The 20,558-nt window shown below is 45.2% G+C and overlaps 1 protein-coding gene across 1 annotated transcript; it reads right to left on the reverse strand.

Annotated features, from left to right (window-relative positions):
- Nucleotides 1-5,668: 5,668 nt before the first annotated feature.
- Nucleotides 5,669-19,237, reverse strand: LOC144937847 (uncharacterized). Its single transcript, XM_078865369.1, has 4 exons — nt 17,599-19,237; nt 10,469-10,604; nt 7,534-7,637; nt 5,669-6,494 (listed from the first exon to the last, which is right to left on the reverse strand). The coding sequence occupies exons 1-4, from the start codon at nt 18,673-18,675 to the stop codon at nt 6,216-6,218; spliced, it is 1,596 nt and encodes a 531-aa protein (XP_078721495.1). The 5' UTR covers nt 18,676-19,237; the 3' UTR covers nt 5,669-6,215.
- Between the last annotated feature and the right edge of the window lie 1,321 nt (nt 19,238-20,558).

Here is a 20,558-nt window from a genome sequence, read left to right on the forward strand (position 1 = left end):
ATAACGCCAGGTGTGCTGGGTCTTTCTTAGTGCTTTGGCTGAGCTTGCTTATCGACATAGCAGCTGCATGGTTGTTACAGTTATGCAATGGTGGCAAGTGTCTTAGTTGTGTCTATGTATTTCTTGGTGTGCCGTGTGACAAACACATAGTATGTAAAAAAAATCAAATACATCTAATTCTGCATCTGATGATTGTGTGCGGGTGTTTACGTATATAATTGTAAGTTAGAAATTGTATTTCGTTGCGTAATATTCTCTCATTTAAAATTACTCTACGGCATGTGTTTCAATTTAAAGTAATGGGGTAACTTGTGATAGAATGTTGTCGAGGGGAAATATAAAAATAAAAACCAGTTTGTGCAGTGCAGTGCTGACGTACGCAAACGAGCCCTAATGCGTTCATCTACTTACATGGATTTTTTAGATAACAATTATTTTATATCGGACACAAATTCATGCAAATATGGTAAACTAGCCTTTTGCCCGTCCAAGGACGGGTATATTGCAATAAATCTGAAACTTGCAAGCGAAAAGCAGACCGCGACGTGATATTCATTGCATCAATTCGTGTGCAATTTGTAAGGCCGCGGTGACACAGACCGATTTCATTTTAAGGTTATAATCCGTTGTTCATCATGACGTTCTTTTTACTTTGATGTCTCAACAGCGCTACGGAGATCGCGTGACGTGAGGGTTCTGCCTTTGTCGTGAGGGTTGTGAGTTGACGCCAAGGAGGGGGGAGGAGGCGCCTCGCCCCCCCCACGTGGAGTGACGTCAGCCGATAATTATTATGAATGGGGGGGGTGTCCATTTGGAGGACGTCACCTGTTCATGATTATTAATGAGGGGGGGAGATGTGGTGCTCCATGTGGAGTGATGTCATCCGCTCAAGATTATTAATGAGGGGGGGGGGGGGTCCATGTGGAGGACGTCACCTGTTCATGATTATCAATGAAAGGGGCTGGCCGACGTGGAGTGACGTCACGCGCGGGAAACACAGACATTCTTAACTCATTATAGTCGTAAATAAGAATGACGGAGAGGCTCAGAGCCAGCTGAGAGGCCATCTCCAAAATATCCTGGTGAGAATCAAGCATCACCGGGACATTACGGAGACAGCATAGTACGACACATACTAACAAGGAGACAATGGTCCATTCATTTGAATAAACATCTGGGAGATCGATTGGTCAGGAATAAATTATATGTTTGAAAAGGATGGACATGTGGGGTGTGAGGGATGTTTATTCACGATGTGTTCGCAGTGTTCCAGGACATCTTGGAGGAAGAGACCTGGAAGCAAGCACGTGATGAGCTCTGTGTGATGGAAACAGATACCTGGGGAGATATTCAGTGGAGAGGTGGTGGTGGTGAGAGACATGGGGAGAGAGGACGTGGAGATGTGATGGTTGTGAGAGACCTGGGGAGAGAGGACGTGGAGATGTGATGGTTGTGAGAGACCTAGGGGGAGAGCACATGGAGAGTTGGTGGTGTTCTCCCTCACGGCAGGTATGGGGGTGTGCGTCCACAGGAATTTCTTGATATGGTGTTGAGTTTGGTTACGTGACCAGGAAGTAACGATTTAAGATTATCTCTAAGCCATGAGGCAGGGTGTCAGCCATTACACAGAGTACAAAATGGAGGCACAAATAGCGTCTCAGTGAAGACTGGTGCATGTGTTCATTGTGGGACTTTAAGAAGCATTGTCTGTAAGTTCGTTTATGTTCTTATAATACTGTGAATGCTGTTATAATGTTAAGATTGATGTTAAAATGCTGTAAATGATTTTATAACGCTGTTAAATTGTCATGATAAATATGAGGCCTAGTTAACAAGGAAGCCTGCCACTTGCATTATTGTGAATGTTACTTGTAATTGGATAAGTCGAGCCAGACTTGTACCCATGTAAATTTAATGCGATCTTGAGAGCAAGGATTAAGAAGTATCTCATCCACATTTCAGTGTTATGTGCAGCGCTGTACATTTAGGCTGCAGTATGGTGATTACACGATGGGACCTTATTTAACCCAGTAGCTTATTCTCTTGTGTGGCTATTCAGTGCTAATGTAGGTACCTGGTCCATCTAGGACCTATTGTTGAGTTTCATGTTATCTAAGCCAATGTTATGATGCTCCTTGTGTTCATTCATTGTATTGATATTGCAAGTATTAACAAATGCTGTATTTTGTGCTGTGTTTTTCCATCAGTTTTACCTCGTTCAATTAATTGAATACGTCGGAGTCGGATGTTCACCCTGGCTCTGAAAGTTTTTTGAATGCGAGGTTAACTACTTGGATAGTGCTGCAACGCAGCGCACAGCGAAGCCGAGACAGGTGGTGGTGAGAGACCTGGGGGAGAGAGCACGTGAAGTGGTGGCGGTTATGAATGTGGAGCTATAGAGGTGGGCGATAGACCTGGGGACATGGGGTTGGACATAGACTGTGATGGGAGTCGAGGCAAGATATTTATCTCACAAGGTTGTAAACCAATGTTAATGTCATTCGCAATATAGTCTAAGTTTCCCTATTGTTGTGGACATTGATTTGTATGGTCTTCTGAGGCTTTAATCGCTGCACGGATGGCAAGTGATTGCACACAGGGAAGATGGTACCAAGGCAATACGTTTAATTCACTCCAATCACTCCGTACCACAGACAAAATGCCAACTTAAATGCAGATGAGTAACGATCCATTTGTTTAAAGTACAGTTTAATTACACGTTAACAGTACGCTCGCAAGGTTAGTTTTAGGTGTATCACAATGCCTTAATTCATTGATTAAAATTTAATTAATAGTTTTTTTATTTGTATGCAGTGTATGAAAGTGCTTTGCACACACTCTGCAGTGATTAGGTCTTCGACACACACCAGAATGCCCTAAATAACCAATTGTTGAACCAAAAGCTATGACCACAAATTGTCACCGATAATTATGGATTAATTACATGCCCAGTTAATCAAAATGTTTTAGTTGGAGCTCATGCGACAATTTTGTAATCAGGATTGCCAAACATATAAACCAAACTTAGAATTAAATAAGCAGTAATAATATTGGATATTAAACCCCCAAGCTAAACGCATCATGAGCATATTCAATAATCTGATAAATGGGTTTGTTTGACAATGAAAAATTGCGTATTAAATCTAACACTGATTCAATGAAATGAGTTTCAGGGTTTTATTTACCTTTTTGTCCTCAAGGTATTTTCAAGCTGCATTGTTAGTTAAGATGAATCAACGGCACACTCTTTGTAAAAGGAAATTACCTCATTCCGTAGTTTAAAATTAAATAAGAAAATGTTGTATATGTATAGTGATGCTTTGGTGTTTTGCTTGCATGCGGGTAAAATATGGAAATGTAAAATCAGCGCTGACACCCAATTCTCCACGGTCACGTTTGTACTTTCCAGATAAACTACATCCTTACCAAAACGAACCCTATTCCCCCTGCATTTAAATCAAATGAATGCTGCAGAAATGCGTCATACATATGGAACAATCCAATCATTTACCTAACCCCCACCAACAAATGTATGAGGTATTGAATGTTGGTATCCTGGAAACTAAGCAAAAGGTGCTGTTAATGCAAAATGTCATATTGCAATTTTACATTTTTACAACAGACATACTGTAGTTTGTTATTTGTACCACAAAACACAACAAAGTATTTCAACAACAATATTTAGGCTTAGACTAATGTACATGTATAGATTACAAAACAATATAAAACTGATTACAAAAAAGGTATAACAAAGTATAAATTAAACATGTTATCTGCACAGATTCGAAGCTTTCATGACTTTAGGAATTACTATTTGGTTCTTTCGGTAAAGTCACGTAGAAATAAATAAATAATATTGCTATTCATTATTTAATTACATTTCTTTCTACGTGACCTTACCGAAAGAACCAAAGAGTGATGTTATCTGCAGTGTGACAGCCATATTTTTTTGCAAGACAGGAGCTGTAATGCACATGCTTGAAAAACTTTCACCACCGACGCAGGTTTCGAATAACGCCTGCTGTAGATATCTTAAGTTGCGGCTGTTGACAGCGAAAAAACTGTCAAGTGTCGGGCTTTACATTGCTTTTGATGGACGTTACATCAGGGGGTGTCCTTGATCTCAACCTGGCCAGTTAGTTGAATATTTCAAAGCCCTTGTCTCAGCGGGCACGTTGCACATGTCAAATACTGTACAGCCAAATCTTGACTTAAAGCTTTCGTGACTACAGGAATTCATATTCTTTTGGTCTTTCGGTAAAGCCACGTAGATAGGTTCAAAGAAAATAACAACAACTATGACGTTTCGATCACAACACAAGCGATCGTCATCAGGATGACGATTGGTTTTGTTGTGATCGAAACGTCATCAGGACGACGACCGCTTGTGTTGTGATCGAAACGTCGTCGTTTTTTGTTATTTTCTTTGAACCTATCTACGTGACTTCACCGAAAGACCCAAAGAATACTGTACAACCATTTTACGAGTATGTAAGATACATTTTGTCTCAGTTTATCAACATCAATTCCCGTTTCACGAAGGCCCTTTTGGATCCGTAAAAGTGACGCTGCCAATTAAAATTGTGAGACATCAATGGCGGCCCGATTCAACTAAAAAACATAAAATTGCAATTCGTGGTTGTGTCATGAATAGTTTAGGGAATAAATAATATTATATATTTTTTTTAATACTGTCGTACTTGTAAGCGCATTGCTGAAAAGACACACTGGCCACCTCGGACTTTGTTTGCCGAAATATCAGTTGGTCTGGCCAGGTTATTTGCACATTCATCCACCTGAGCGTTGTTGCGCACTTTGTCAATGTTGTTTGCATTCACTCACCACGGTAACATTGTCGTAACCCAGAGTAAACTGGGAAGACGCTTACACCAAAGCACACCATGACTACAGTCCAACAGCATTATGTAGGAGCACGACAGATGTGTTCTTTGTTTCAGCACTGAAATAAACAATTACACGTGCCTATCAATCATGGAACACATTGTATTATTCATATTTGGCGCTTGAGTGCACTTGAGAGAAGAACACTACTCATTAAATACAGATTTTTGTAGTGGTAAACCTCTTGTGGGTTTCAGAGAGATAGCTGAAAACATCTTAACTGAAAATACTGTTAATTTTATACGTAGGCTTTCACGGCCAATATTGTGATTCATAATTGGTTTCATAACGTTTAATTGGGTTCGACATTTTGACATTTCGCTGGAGATTCGCTTAGATCTCAAGACCTGAGCTCCTGTTAACAACCTGATGACGCTGGATGTAATCTCCAGCGGAATGTCGCATCCGTTTAAATGTGTAAATTACTCTCCGACAATGACACTGGTGGTGCTGCTAAAGCAGTAATACATTTGGCCACGTTTAATTCACGTGGCACTTTTATTGGCTGGCAGTGTCAGGCGGATGAGGGTTTGCGACACATTTTGACACGACCTGACCTAAAAGAAACAAATTATGAATCGTGCTGTTGAGTTGTTAATTTTTAGAGTAAGTTTTCTCTACGCTTTTGTTTCTTTTCGCTATTAAGCTTGAGGAAAAATATGCATTTGTAAGCGAACCGTGATGTGGTAAGTGGTGTGCCTCTCACCTGCTTAACTCCATGTAAACCGTGGAAGAGATGACACCCACAGTGATGTTGGCGAGCGGGAAAACCGTTCTATAAAGTAATACTAAAAATACTGATGAGACTCTATATCTATTATAAGTTATAAGCTGTGATTGTGGAATGCATTTGTAATCTACTTTATTTGTGTTTGCTTCATATCTACGAATACAATGGCCCGAGTCCATTATACAGTACAGTATTTGAATTTGATGGGTTGACTCACTTTTACCGACTCTTCTTAAACGTGTAAATTTGTCAAGGTAATGAATAAACTCAACTGCATACGTTGTTTTTTGCTGTTGGTGCTTACCAATAGTTCCTGGAGGAGCTCCCAGCGCTTGGAACAACATGCCAGAAATCAGTCTGGTACAACCCGACAGCACATTCGAAAACGAACATATGCGCAACATATATTTTCAGACGGTGTCGGGGAATTATTCTTTCCCACATTGCGCAGCCTTCTGAGTTATTTTTTGTACTGTTAATGCATGCAAGCGTTGGTATGCAGCGGTGTCTGAAGGGCATTCGCGCCATCGTCGAGAGCGCGGCAGTAACCGAAACAACTGTTGTAGCACGCCGGCTCCATGGCTCACACGAGCTGCATGGCCTCGCGCTCGGCCATCTCTCTCTGACGCTGCAGGCCGAGCTCGGAGAGGTGCTCGGGAGGGTTCTGTCCGTCAGGCCAGCCCACAGAGATGGCCACTTGCGTCTCGGGCAGTCCTCCCACCTTGTTGCTCGGCGCTAGACCCTTTAGTCCTCCCTTTTTTTGCTCACGTTCAGGGGGCTTCTCTTGCTCATAGAGGCTCTGCACCTCCCATATGCGTAGCGTACCATCGTGTGAGCCCGTGAACAGCTTTCCGTTTACCACCTGTGGGGTTCAAGCAATTTATTGAATCATCGTTTGTCATTGTAATAAAAAATATGTTTATAGCACCATTCATAATTTAAGGCGTTGTGGTGGTGCAGTGGATGGTGCACTGCACGATGAACCTAACAACTTGTGTTCAATTGCTGCAGACAGTAACTGGCTCTGGCCAACCCTTCTCATTCATAATACAGGTTTTTTTAGGTTAGATTGCGTGAATATAAATGTGTCGTTAAACCCGCCATCATCAGACACAGCCAATTAGTAAGGTTTGTCACATAAGCAGATCATGCCAATTCGTTACTAGTACACCACACCGGTGTGTTGGAGAGTAAATCCACAACATTTACAATCAGAGTACAACGTTTCGCCAGTAATCACAACCAGAATCATCAGGCAAGAGCCAGATACAAATCTGTAATTAATCTGGCTCTCGCCTGATGGTCTGGCTCTCGCTTGACGATGCTGGTTGTAATTATTGGCAAAACGTTAGACTCAGATTGTAAATGTCGTGGATTTACTCTCCAACACACCGGTGTGGTGTACTAGTAACGAATTGGCATGATCTGCTTATGTGACAAACCTTACTAATAGGCTGTGTCGAGTGGGGGCGGGTTTTAATGACACATTTATATTTACGCGATCTAACCAAAAAAACGTGTATTATGGATGATATCGGTCGTGAAGGCCTATGTGTTAAACTGACCTAATTCATCTTGACTTAAAGCTTTCGTGACTGCAGGAATTCATATTTTTGGGTCTTTCGGTAAAGTCACGTAGATAGGTTCAAAGAAAATAACAAAAAATAACAAAAAACTACAAGTAAGCAATCGTCATCATGACGATTGCTTGTAACTTTACCGAAAGACCCAAGAATATGACCTTAATTCACTTCACAAACCCGCACTGACCAGCGTGAAGTAATGTCAAACAACCCCTAGTGGATTGACAATAGGCGACAAAAAATATGTAAAAGGGCATGCTTTAATTTGACAAAGCCATGTAAATTAACCATGTCCAGAACGATGGACTCAACTCTTACCTCCAGGCAGTTGATGATCCCCGTGTGGCCTTTAAATGTGCGTTTCAGGGCACCAGACCTTGCATCAAATGCTCGGGCCAATGTATCTCCACTGCCTGTAAACACTGTAAACATGGTAACAAGAGTGCATCTCATTGATTCAGCCCATCTTGCACACGTATACAGTTAAGAGTTTTACATTGTCAAAGTTATTCAACCACTTTCTGTCATTGGCATGAACCCACACCTTTACAAGTAAATGTGTCGCTAGCCACCAAGAAATCTGATGTATTGTCAAAAGTTTACGATGATTGTTAATTAAACGTCTGTCAGAGCAATACAATGCCAGCCTTGTGTAAGAGCCCGTCTCACAAACTATGACCACGTGGTTTAAGAATACGAGATCATTGAATGATGAATTAGCCTGTGTGTGCCAAATTGTCATTCACATAATCGTCGGCATTGTCTATCCGCTGCTGGATTAAGGACTCTCCACGTTGTTGCCGTGCCTCATGGTCCAGTGCTGTTACCATCAACAACAACAGCCGCCATTCACCACAAAGTGGCGGTGACGTCACAACGGCGCTTGTGCCAGGCCAGGTGCACTTTTAGACCACGTGAAGTATCAAAGGCTCGCTGACAGGAGATCACGGGATAGACCCAAGTGCCATGGGTTGACTGACTCAAATGACTGCAGATGCACCATCTGTGCACCCTATTCTGCCAACTTGCTGCATTTTAGCCACCCAGCACTCTGCTCGTTGATGTGAGTGCCACTCCTCTGCCCTCCATTGTTGATGGAGGACGACTGCCTCGAACTGCCCAGTAGCGTCCTTTACGAGCCTCCTACATAGAGGCCAATCTTGATACCAGTCTTCGGGAAGGCCACTCAGCTCCACATCCTCCTGTACCGCATTAATCCATCTCTTTTTCCAGCTTGTGTCGGGCCTGTTTAGCCCCCTCTATCCGGCCAAACAGAAGCTGCTTGGGCATGCGGTGGCTGTACATGCAGGCTACATGACCCAGCCAGCGCAGCCATCTGTCACTCCTGCACATTAACTGATCTCACCGCTTCTGCGGTGGTCATTCTCTTGTGCGTTTTCTCTCCTTTGGCCGAATTATACAGCGGTTTTCTTAAAATATATATGCACAGTGAATATATGCATCAGAACGATTACCACGTGACCATTTAACAAGCTCTCAACAAGGTTGAAAACGCTCAGACAGGTGGCTCAGTGGTTGAGCGAATAGCTCGCACTCAGTACGATGCGAGTTCAAATCCTGATTGGGATTTGACTCGGCCAATTATCTCTCTGGGGTATATAAAGTAAGTGCCACTTTGTAAGAAAGTCAACAGTGGTTGTCTTATTAATGTACTCTCCCCCACCATAGGAGCTTGGAATTTCCACCACCGACTCAGGGATGTAAGCATTAGATGAGAGAGCACCACTTCAATGTTCATTTAAGCAGGGAATAAATTTGACTTGATGAAGGCAGTGAAGTGAACAGAGGACCTGCAGGTTGTTCAAATCGTGCTGATGGTCACGTGTTTTTTGGGCAGGGAGGCGATGGCTTGGGGATTTGTGGCTGTGCACGTGCTTGTGTTTGAACCAGGGAGGGCTGGTGGTGGGTGGGAGTCTGTCCACAGGGGAGAAGTTCACTCAGCTGTGTGAGCAAGTGCAGGGAAGGAATGCAGTCAAGGTGATGGGGGTGCAGTGGATGGGAGATTTAGAGGCATAGTGGGGTAGAGTACTGATGGTGTGAGAAGGTAGAGTAAGGGTGGGGAGGGGAGCGGGGAAGGGAGCAGCATGTGCATATGAGGCAATCCTCTGTTGCTTTGTAGATTCGCGAAATATATAATGTGGGCCCTTGGATATAGCTACACAAGTATCTATGTGACGTAATTTTGAATATGGCTATCATATTTTTACAGTTGTTTAACCACCACCAGTTTAGACTGTGACATTTAATTCTAGATGGGCAAAAGTGAAAATGTGATAGTCAAATACATAATTTATTGGAATACAAGTGTAAAACTTTGCAATGACGCACGTTCTAGCTTGATCGTTGACGTCTGTAAGACTATCTGAAAAAAGAGATTGAATATTCAGAATCTGTCTCATAAGGGTAAGCTATAACTTTACTTTCTGCAATAAGTACATTTCTAGACATGTTTCTACACGTTCTCTTACTATCATTGTTTGCCTGTGGCCACAATTTTCTGAGCAAAGCCATTATCCCTATGTGTTTGTTATGGCCAGTGTTTGACAGATAAGTTACAGCAAGCATTCCTTTTGAAGAAGAAAGTTTGTTTGGGCAAGGCAGGAACTTGGGTGAGGTTTGAATCGTGTGAAGCAGGGTTGTATTATTGCGGAAAGTATGGTTGCTGGAAAACTGATGTATTCCCTCCCTTAAGAAATTATTAAATGGAAGCGGCAATGAAGCAAAGCTTCCCCTGGCCGCTGGGTGATTAATCATTACTGGGTGTATGCCCTATGTGCTTCCTGGTGGGCGTAATGCCTCACACGCTCTGCTCAACTTGATAAGAGCACACAAGACTAATGCCCACCTTAAACTAGGAGGCCATGCACTATGATTACCACTGTGACTTAAAGGACTTCCTATAAATGATGGCCTATTGAGTTTCCTTTAATCTAACGTTTGGTTGGGTTAGCCACAGTTACCATAGGTTAAGCTGGCTAAGGAACTTTACTTTTCCAAGAAAAAAATTCCTGAAACAGCCAATGTTCCTAAAATACAGTTTCCAGAAGACCTGATAACAGTCACGTGTAGTCATACACATGAAAGTTGTGTATATGCCTGATGTTGTACAGCAGCGCAGGACTAGTGTCAATTGTGTGAGCTTGGTAGCTCACATAGCAAAGTGGCATTTTTAGTAGTGTATTCACAAACAACCCTTCTCAGAACATGGAAAATGCGTGCGTTGCGAGCTTACAAATGCCATCGTGGCATCTGAGCGTGCTGACGGTGTGCTTGTGTGGCCGGTAGACGCGGGCGCAACCTCCGACCTCTGACAGCCAGCGCCGAGCGGTGCCATCCGAGCTGCCGGAATACAGGTGTCTGTTCGCCAGCTGCCGCCACCCCCAACATACACACACACACAAAGATGCCTCAGTCAGCCTTAAGACTCTAGAGCAGAGGTCGCAAACGGGTTATGATTCCTTACCCGTACCCGGCCGCACCAGGGTCGCAAACAGGTACCCGTACCCTACCCGATACCCGGCTACCCGTACCCGACCGGGTATCGGGTAGGGAACGGGTATTGGGTACCCGATTGCGACCTCTGGGATGAAGCCATGTTGCAGGCGCGGGTGGGTTGATTCTAGGAACTTGAATTGTGAGAAGAGACAAGACGTTGGGAAATGAGTGACAAACAGTTACTCACCAGTGACTCACGGCCTACCCGTACCCGGACCCGGCTACCCGGCCGGGTACGGGTATCCGGGTATCGGGTAGGGTACGGGTATCGGGTACCCGGTTGCGACCTCTGCTCTAGAGCAACAGCAAGTGCTGTTAGTGAGCACTTCTTCAAGCCGGCAAGGCATATATGGGGATGTTGTGGTATGGTCAAAATCACGTCCATCAGCGTTTGTGGCCGGGTGTGATCAGTTTATCTGTTGTGAATGGTAAACTCTAACTTAGTTCGTTAGGATCTTAGCACATTGTACTAATTATTGTGTCCACAAAGACAAAGATCCCCTGTATAGCCTTCACAGACTGTTAGGGCAAGTGCTGTTAGCGAGCACCTATGAAGGCCAGCATGGCACTCGAGGGGGTAGATTGCCAAGACCACGCCCGGTCGTCTTCGTCTCCTCAGTGGTGATGTTTACACACCGCACCGGGTACTCAATTGAGGCTGAGTCGACCTGGCCCTCAATTCCTGGTAACGAGCACTTATTTTGGGTAGCATTGCCCATGAGGAGGTATTGTGGAATGGTTGCCTATGTCCCCTCAGTGCTGATGTTCACAAACTGCACCAAGTATTCATTTAAAGATGAGTTGACTTAGGTGAGACCCAAGATCATTTCATATACTCTCCAGTATTACTCTCCATTGATGTTAGCCGTGGGCAGGAACCACTCAGGTTGCCACATTTTTTGCACTGTGCACTAACCACTGCACCACCCATTGCCCAAATACACACATACACTTACATGCATACAGAGATGTAGATATGTATGCATGCACGCAGACAGAATGACCAACGGAGGACATCTTTGTTGTCTTAGACTTTAGGCATCATTATTGTTTATTCACGTTACAGACTTTTGATTTGGTTTTGCCTGTGGTGCTAAAAAAATGCAATGATTTCCTAATTTCTGCCAAATTGAATAATAAATCCTAAGAATAATATTTTCCATTTGTTACACGTCATTTTGCTTCCCTCACTACCGATATTTGAATGAAATAAAAAAAACGCATCACAAGTCTAAACACATAACAAACGACATCCTCGGATTGTTCATCCAAGAAGGGGAGAGAGAGAGAAAAAACTCCATAAAAGGCCGTCTCAGAAAAGAACGGTGGTTTTTATTCATTGTTGGCAAACGGAGTTTTGGCTGAATTTCTTTTTTCTGGTGCGGGCTGGGGTGGCGGGGGAGAGGCAAAGTCGCATGCTCAAATAGTCAAAGGCCGTTGTACAGCGCCTGTCTGTCAACGATTCAGCAGGCCGACTGCGGGGGAGAATTCGTGGTGCCCCCCCACCCACCTCGTCTGCACTATTCACCACGTTTGGGCTGGCCGTGCTAAAAAGAGATTTTTTTTTCTTCAAGGCAATGGGTAAAAAAAAGGATTTTTCAAAACTTGTCAGCAGGTATACGCAGATGTGTTGTAGCGTTGGCCGTCTACTTCACATTTCACATTAACAACACAGTAAGACCTCTTTGCCAATAACTTTATAAGGACTGATATGTTGCATAGAATAATAAAACTCCTGCATACCAAATAGGAGATATTGTGTATCTATGACCTGATGTATACAGTAAGTAGCTCTTCAATATGCAACAAGGTAAGCTGTTAAAATGTAAACAAAGGTGGTAGCTGATGGCTGACTTGAAAGGGTGCCTGCAAACCATTGCTCACAGTGAAATAATATGCGTCTGGTTGTTATCTGTTTTGTACAGACGTGAGCAGTTAAATGTGCCCCACGTGGAATATATGGTCAGCAGAGGGGCTGGCGGTGTTGATAAGCGCACAGCAATGCATTTATGGCAGCTTACTGATTGCTAAACATTGTCGGTGTCGATGCGTTGAGTGAAAACATGGAATGGAAAGCCAAGTGGTGGTTGAAGGCACACAATCACAACTGCTGGTCATATGAATGTTGATAAGTACCATTTCTTCACAAAAAAAAAACCATTAATGCCTATTCCCTCACGCTTCATGCATAAAGTATGCGTATTGCTAACTTGCATTCAAACATGTCTGTGTAATCGTTTTTTTTATATTGTATCACTTACAAAAATATGTAAAACATTTAAAATGTTATATATATGTTCTCAGTGCGATACGAAACATATCCTGCATTTTTTTCAATTGAAGGTTGTATATTGTCTAAAATGACATGTGCATTCCTTAGTAACTTGTTCAATGACAAGCGCTTTACCCCATTGCATTTCAGTCAAATAGTATTCACACACTGAAGGACCTCATGGTCTCTTAATTACATTTCCACACTACATAATAACACATCCAGAGCCTACCTACTGCAGTCATAATTAATTTATAAAATACTAGCTTTACTACCCGGCTTCGCCCGGGGACTTGGATTCACCACGTCCGGCCGCCTTTGTCTCCCCAGTGGCGATGTTCACACACAAACCACACCCGTACGGCAGTAAACGACTCAAATAATGAAGCAATGCTGCGCGAAGAACGATTTCGACATGCAACACATTTGTATGGCACTTTACCCACGGAGGGTTGGGTGGGGGGGGGGCGTGACGTCAGCAGGCACAATGCGTTACGCTTCCGCACACGGGTCACATGATAGATGTGACGTCACAGTTCACTTGCCGTGCGAAATATATGCATTGTTGCGCCCCCCCCCCCCCCCCAAAATACAAAAGTGTATTTTTATAATTTTTGCATGGTGTACAGTCTGGAAAGTACCCACATGGCAAATTTCAAGTTTGTTGCATGTCGGGAAGTACGCTAAACATTTTGAACAGACAGGCATTCACAACTTTGCCTTTTATATATATGGATGAATGCAATTACATGTTTACAAGTTTGCTTAATGTGTGTTGGAGGGTGCAGCGTGTGGCGATTTATGCTGTACAACTTTCTCCCAGCAGCTGCATTTCAGCACGCACCAGAAACTAAAAATGCCACAAAATAGCCACAGCTTGAGAAGAGAAAGGGCACTTTTGAGGGCGCGCTGGGTAATGGGCCAGAGTTCCACTCGGTGCCACTTAATTACCACTCTGCTCCCTCCCACTGCCTGAAGAATGAGTGGCCCAAAACCATCGCTATGGTAACAAGTGATGCCTTGCGGATGGGATTAAAGGACTAAGCCAAATCTGCCTCCAGATCTTGAGCAGAGCGGGTCCACGTGGGGGGGGGGGGGGGTGAAGAGGGTGGGAACATGCAGAGAAAAATGAAGATGAACACAAGTAAACCCGTAAAAAGAAAGTTTTTCACTATAAATCCTTTATATGCGTGGCATCGGTTTCATTTTATTATTCATTTCTGTTTGTCTTGAGTAAGCAAGCAAGCAAGTGAAGTTAATATAAAGGATTTAAAAATGAAAGATCACCTCTTGACATGCCCCGTATATTCCCGAGGGCACTAGCGTTGACCCGTTTTACCACTTTCAAGAACCTGGCGGCTTCAATTTAACTGCTCTACAAGTAAACCCGTAAAAACAAAGTTTTTCACTATAAATCCTTTATATGCGTGGCGGCTAGAGTCTTCTCGTCCTCTGGCTTGAGATGGCTGCCACCTATGGGTCGGATGATTGTCTGCCAGTATTAAGCAATTGGTAATTAAATATTTAATTTGTTTTCCCTAAACAGTGTAAAATTTTGGGAATTTTTTTTCACGGACATTAATTGTCTCGCACAACGAGTCTGTGTGGAAAATGTCAGCTCGATTGGATCATGGGAAGTGGGTTAAAAAACGACCGAAAGATTTGCACGGTCGTAAGCAAGCAAGCAAGCATGCAAGCACGCAAGCAAGCAAGCGAACTTAATATAAATGATTAAATAATGGAAAAGGCTGCAATAACAAACAGGTATTACGTAAGCTCTCCTAGGCCAACGTGGCCAGGCTCATAAAGAATACACTAATCTGCTTAAGACTGGATTCTTACATCTCACGGTGTGCCTAAATGAGCGATAGCAGGTCCTGCCTCTCAACTTTATTGACATGAAAAACAAACGATCGTGTTTGCTTTCGTAACCATGCTACACATGTACATGCACTGCTCAGCAATAGTCTATTATCATAATGTTAGGAAATAACTCCCTGAAATCGAGAAGCCCACTAATTTAGGTAGTACTTTGTGCAGGGCTTTTGTGTTTATAAAACAGTAAAACACTGCATATAATTCACTATAATATGCATGTATCTATTTGCTGCTGGAGCAATATATAATCAGTTGTTTGTGACTTTGACTGGAATAAGTTATGAACTATCATTCACTTCCAGCAGAATTTATTACAGGCATTCAGCTCCTTGTCTTCGCCACTGTATTTGCTTGCTGTCAACTGCAAAAAAGTTGTCGTCCATCGTGGGTGCAGAATTAAATATTTTCAGCTGTATGGTATGAATTATATTTTCTGAAATCGTTTTATTTATTGAGACCTTCGTTGAAAAATTACATTTTCAATCAGACCCTCAATTTTGTCATAAATACAACAATATATTTTTTCTTTGTGATGTATGTTTTGGAAACGTTAATATACATGGCATGCTGGAGGGCATTCAGGGCATATGTCACTTATCTTTCATGAGTTTTCATTCAGGGTTATTGCTGGGACACATTTAAATTGTTAGGACACATTTTTCAAGAATTACTGGTCTCAAATTCTTACAAAAACCAGCCGGGTGGCATAGCACGCCTGGCTGCACACGGGACAGGTGTGACTTACCCCAGCAATGGCAATACTTGCCTCTGAGACCGTGTCACCACGGATTGTCATTGCAGCCCACGGTTTGAACAATACATTTTCATATTCACAATAAACAAAGCTCTAGTTTCCTCGGCCAGCGGTCACAGTCAATCCCCATAGTAGATCATGGTAATAGTTTGTGGTGGGCAGTGTTTCACATGCTGTGTATTGTATCGGAGACACTTTTAAAATGAGGTTTCATCTTGCGGCCAGTCTCATACACGTGGGAATCTCTCTGAAATCACACTTATTTAGAAAGGAAATAATACTTTCTGTAATATATGTTTATGCCTCGCATTTGTTCATGAAATTTCTAGGCATTGTATATTGCCATCATGGGCGGAGTTTGCGGTGGAGGGGGGCAAGGGGGGACAACGCGCATCCCAAACTAGGCCCCTTTATTAATTTATTTCCAGTCGTTTACTATAAAGCTTAAAAACAAATTAATTGTATCAGATTCCTAATGTTAGAGACAAAGGGAAACCCTGCGCCTCCTAATATAGAAGTCAAAGTCCACCTATGATTGCCATATTATAAAAATTATCCTCAGGTTTCGTACGTAAATTATGTATTTATAAATGGGTGACGAAAGAGATCAACACACACACATCCTCTGTTCTAGATACAAACACACGTAACTATAGCAAATTATAAAATAGCTCAGCAGGTGAGGTCAAGGGGGATTTAAAAGAATCAGTGATAATGCATTTAGGAAGACCTTTAGTCAAACAATGGGACAGTCAGACCCATGAGCAGGTAATGGAAAGATTGTTCCAGAGGGAGTGGCAGAAATGGACTGACCCCCCCCCCCCCCACTTTATGGAGTAAGTGGATATTTATGCGAGGTGGATAGAGGAGGCAGTACTTCTGGAACCAATTATAGTGTGCAAAGTGCGTTTTGTAGTGTGTAGGAGGGGGTGCCTATTGACTGAAGGGTCGTTCCGTCTTATACTCCGAGTTACATCGCACCGTTAGTACAGACCAGCTGAGGGTTTATTTACTAAAATACACAACTTCTCTAACTTCTGGACAAATGTTTTACACCTGTACGCATTTGGTTAGGAAAAATTTGGACTGGTTTAAACATTCTGAGTCTCATCAGCAGTCACGCCTATAAAACAAATGCTGCCGTGTTGCCAGATGTTACTTGAAAGAGCCATACGCTTAAGACACAAGCATACGCTCCATGTTCTTATATGGCAGCTCGTAATGAGCTACGATTATGCAAAATAGCTCTCGGGTTAGCACTCCTCTGTTGCTGTATGACCAGGTCAGGGTGCACTCACCTGTAGGTATATGACCAAATTAATAGCCCATGACCAAATTAATAGCCCACGATTATAGGATTATGACCAGGTCATGGTAACATCACTTGTATACAGATGTTTATGAATTGAAGACCTGGTGATATTGCGTTGACAGTGATGCATAAACACAAACAACAAAAACTAAACACATAGCTCTGGAGACGCTCCATTGCGTGAAACATTGCCTATTATATATTGTGATGTTCCTTTTAAGGCAGAGTCATTAAGGAATGTGTTCAGTCATTTTTCACCTCATGGTATGTTGCCAGGTGTGATACCTTTTCACTTGCAGGCTCATTTGTGGACAAAGTGAGAGGTTTAGACGCTATCACATACAGACACGTGACCAGGCTGAGAAGTCCACAGGCATATGAGTACAGCGTAGGTGTAAAAGCCCTGGCCTGCAATACACCATGTGGCCATATTTAGAAGCCCTCACCTCTCACCATAACACCATGTGTAGAAGCCCTCAGCTGAAACAACATGACCACGTAGAGCATCTCACACCTACAGACCCTACGACCGCGTCTACATGCGTCACATGTAACGATGAGACCACGTCCTAAAGTCTTCACCGGTAAACCGCGTGGCCTTGCCTCGAGGCGTTCCCCTGTAGCCTTGAGACCATGCTCAGAAGCCCTCACCTGCAGGCATATGACCAGGTCGGTGTGCTCCGTGTAGGAGCGCAGCTGCTGCCCACTGCGCAGGTCCCACTTGCGCACCGTCCCGTCCGCCCCGCCCGAGTAGAGGGCGCCGTTCGAGGCGTCAACGGCCAGGCACAGAACGGGGCCCTGGTGTCCTCTCAAGGTGCGCGCACAGGCGCCGCTCGACAGCCGCCAAAGGCGCACGGTGCCGTCCACGCTCCCCGACATCAGCAGCAGCGTGGTGTTCTCCTCCAGGGCGGCGAGAGCCGCTGATGAGCACCTCCTCTCCCCCTTTGGGTCCGATGAAGATGACGACGACGACGACGCTGACGATGGTGCTATTGTTGATGGTGGTGATGATGATGATGATGGTGGCGGTGACGACGATGGTGTGGGTTTCGAGGACGCGATGTTGGTGTCCCCGGGAGCAGCTCTGCGCACCTCCAGGATGAACGTGGAGCTTCTGGACTTGGGCGAGGAGCGCGCAGTCGCGTCCGCGCGCACCTGCCGCTCTGCTCCCCCAGATTTCCTCGATCCTTCAGATCCTCCTGACGCTCCTCGCCCATGCCCTTCGCGCTGTTGCTGCTGCTGCCCCGTAGGGCAGTACAAGGCCAGGGGCAGCACGCAGCTCCTGTGGCCGGTAAAGACGCGTAGCGCGTCCCCGGTGCGCGCGTCCCAGCAGCGCGCCGTCTTGTCGTACGAGCTGCTGAAGAGCCACCCGGCGTGCGGCACGACCCTGTTCACGACGCCCGCGTGGCCCCGGTACACCTGCAGGCAGCGGCCGCTCTGCACGTCCCAGCAGCGCGCCGTGCGATCCGCGGAGCACGTGAACGCGCGGACGCCGTCGGCGGCGAGCGCGCAGTGCGTGATGTACCCCTCGTGGCCTCGCAGCGTGGCCCGGCGACCCTGACCCTGCGGGGCCTCCGCGTCCCACAGGGCCGCCGAACCGTCCTCGCCGCCGGTGAGCAGCAGCGCGCCGTCCTCGCCGGCGCTCATGCAGTTCACGCCGCCTGTGTGCGCGACGCTCGTGCGCACCAGGTGCTGCGGCGGCGCCTTGGAGCTGCTGCCGGTGCCCATGGTCGGCTCGCCCTTCGCTTCCCGAGTTGCTGGTTTCCTGAGCGGCGGCGGGGAACTCCCCCCCCAACCACCCACACCCACCTCCTCCTCCTCCCCACAGGCTCACGGAGCTCGCTGGATATGGAGGAGGATGAGGTGATGGAGCAGGAGGAGGATCGGGCATGTGCCGGCTTCTTGGCTGTGGCTGTCGCGCATGGCCGCACCGCACGCGTCGTTGCGCATCGAGTGAAAGGGTGGCGGGTGCGCGGCGTGACGCGTGCGGGGTTAATGCGCTGTCGGTCAGGTGACGCAGATAACAGGTTAATCGGCAGCACTGGCTTCTTCTCTGCGACTCCTGTGTGTGTGGTGTGTGATTAAGTGTAGAGGTATCATCACCACTGCACGCTGTCAGCCAGGGAATAGGGGTCTGTGGCGGGGGGGGAGGTCGATGTCCCCCACGCTCATCGTCGCTGCGCCGCGCACGTGTTCTCTCGGGATCCAAGCTGCTGCTCGCCGCGTTTGGCTCCGAGCGATTAGCAAACACAGGGAGGGCTTAGCAGCAGCAGAAGAAGAAGTCTGCAAGGAAGTGGAGTCGTAAACGATTGCCATGGGAAGCGCGCGTTCACCCTGAACGCAAGTTTCGTGTTGGGTTCATGGGGGAGCGGTTGCGTAGCGGTCAGCGCTGCGCTACGAACCCGGCACGCCGAGTTCGATTCCCGCTTCACGGCCAACGCCGGTGACGATTATCTAAACCGGCCCTAGACTTTCACTAGGTCGACTCGGCCTCAAATGAGTACCTGGTGCGATGTGTAAAGATCGCCACGAGCGAGACAAAGGTGGCCGGGCGTGGTGTTGGCCACCCATCCCCTCGTGTGCCGTGCCGGTCTTGGGTTCAAGGTACCACCGAGACAGACGTCCGCGGCAGTTCGCATGTGTTTGTTTATCGTCACTCGATCTCCACTCATTAACACTGTTCGCGAGTTCCGTCCTTGAAGTCGTATCAAAGGGGCATTTGTGCACGCGTAGCTGTCGAAGCAGAGGATCAATTGGCACATTTGCCCGCGTGACAACTTTATTTTTACTTGGCTTTGTCGGTTGCTGGAGGACTACGGATCAAATTGCTATTGCACTTACACGATCTAGCCCGAAGGAAACCGATTATGAATAAAGTATCTGCTGTACAGCCATAACATTTACTTGTTATTACTAAGTAATGCTTAGAATGTGGTCATACAGGTTCCCCTCGCTTTATGCGGGTTCGGTTTGTGTGATATCGCGTAGATGCGGCTAAACCGATTTCTTCCCGAAATTCTCTATACGGTATGCGGTTTGAATTCACTCATATACGGCTATGAGGTCTGATGTACGACACCATTGTGTGTGTTCTGTATTGCACAACTCGAAGGCAGCTGTCTCGTGTGGTTTCGCTTTGTGAACACATCCACCGCACAAAGAGAGAGGGGAAATCTGGACTGGGCAGTTCACGGAGTCCGCTCCTATTTTTGAGAGACTTAATAACATTATTTCTCGTTTATCCGACGACTGAAGCTTCCCTAAATCTATAACAGTACGTGGGATTGTGAACTCAACTGATCTTAATAAAGATGTTCTTATAATTTCGACACGGAAGTTCCGCGGTTGAGTCGAGCGACGCACAATTGAAAGGTTGGGAGATAAAATCCTGGTTCGGGGTTGATTCAGCATGTGAACCCTCTGAATTCGATGCATTAATTCCAAAATTGTACAATGAAGGGCCAATGCCAGACAGATCGCCTATTATAGACTTACCTTTTAAGGCAGTGTGATGCATTTTTAAATCTAGATTGAAAACGAATTTCTTTCGAAGTGATTTTTGTGTTTCGTATGTTGTCCTCCCCCACACGTAACATTTTCAAGGTTGGTTA

The sequence above is a fragment of the Lampetra fluviatilis genome, chromosome 2, assembly GCF_964198595.1.
Source record: "Lampetra fluviatilis chromosome 2, kcLamFluv1.1, whole genome shotgun sequence".
Lineage (NCBI taxonomy): Eukaryota > Metazoa > Chordata > Hyperoartia > Petromyzontiformes > Petromyzontidae > Lampetra > Lampetra fluviatilis.

Coding starts and splice junctions, on each gene's coding strand:
- LOC144937847 (XM_078865369.1), bottom strand. CDS start 18,675: ATGGGCACCGGCAGCAGCTCCAAGGCGCCGCCGCAGCACCTGGTGCGC. Junction 7,638..10,468: donor CAGATGCCACGATGGCATTT/GTAAGCTCGCAA, acceptor CCATGTTTACAG/TGTTTACAGGCAGTGGAGAT. Junction 6,495..7,533: donor GGATCATCAACTGCCTGGAG/GTAAGAGTTGAG, acceptor TGAACCCCACAG/GTGGTAAACGGAAAGCTGTT.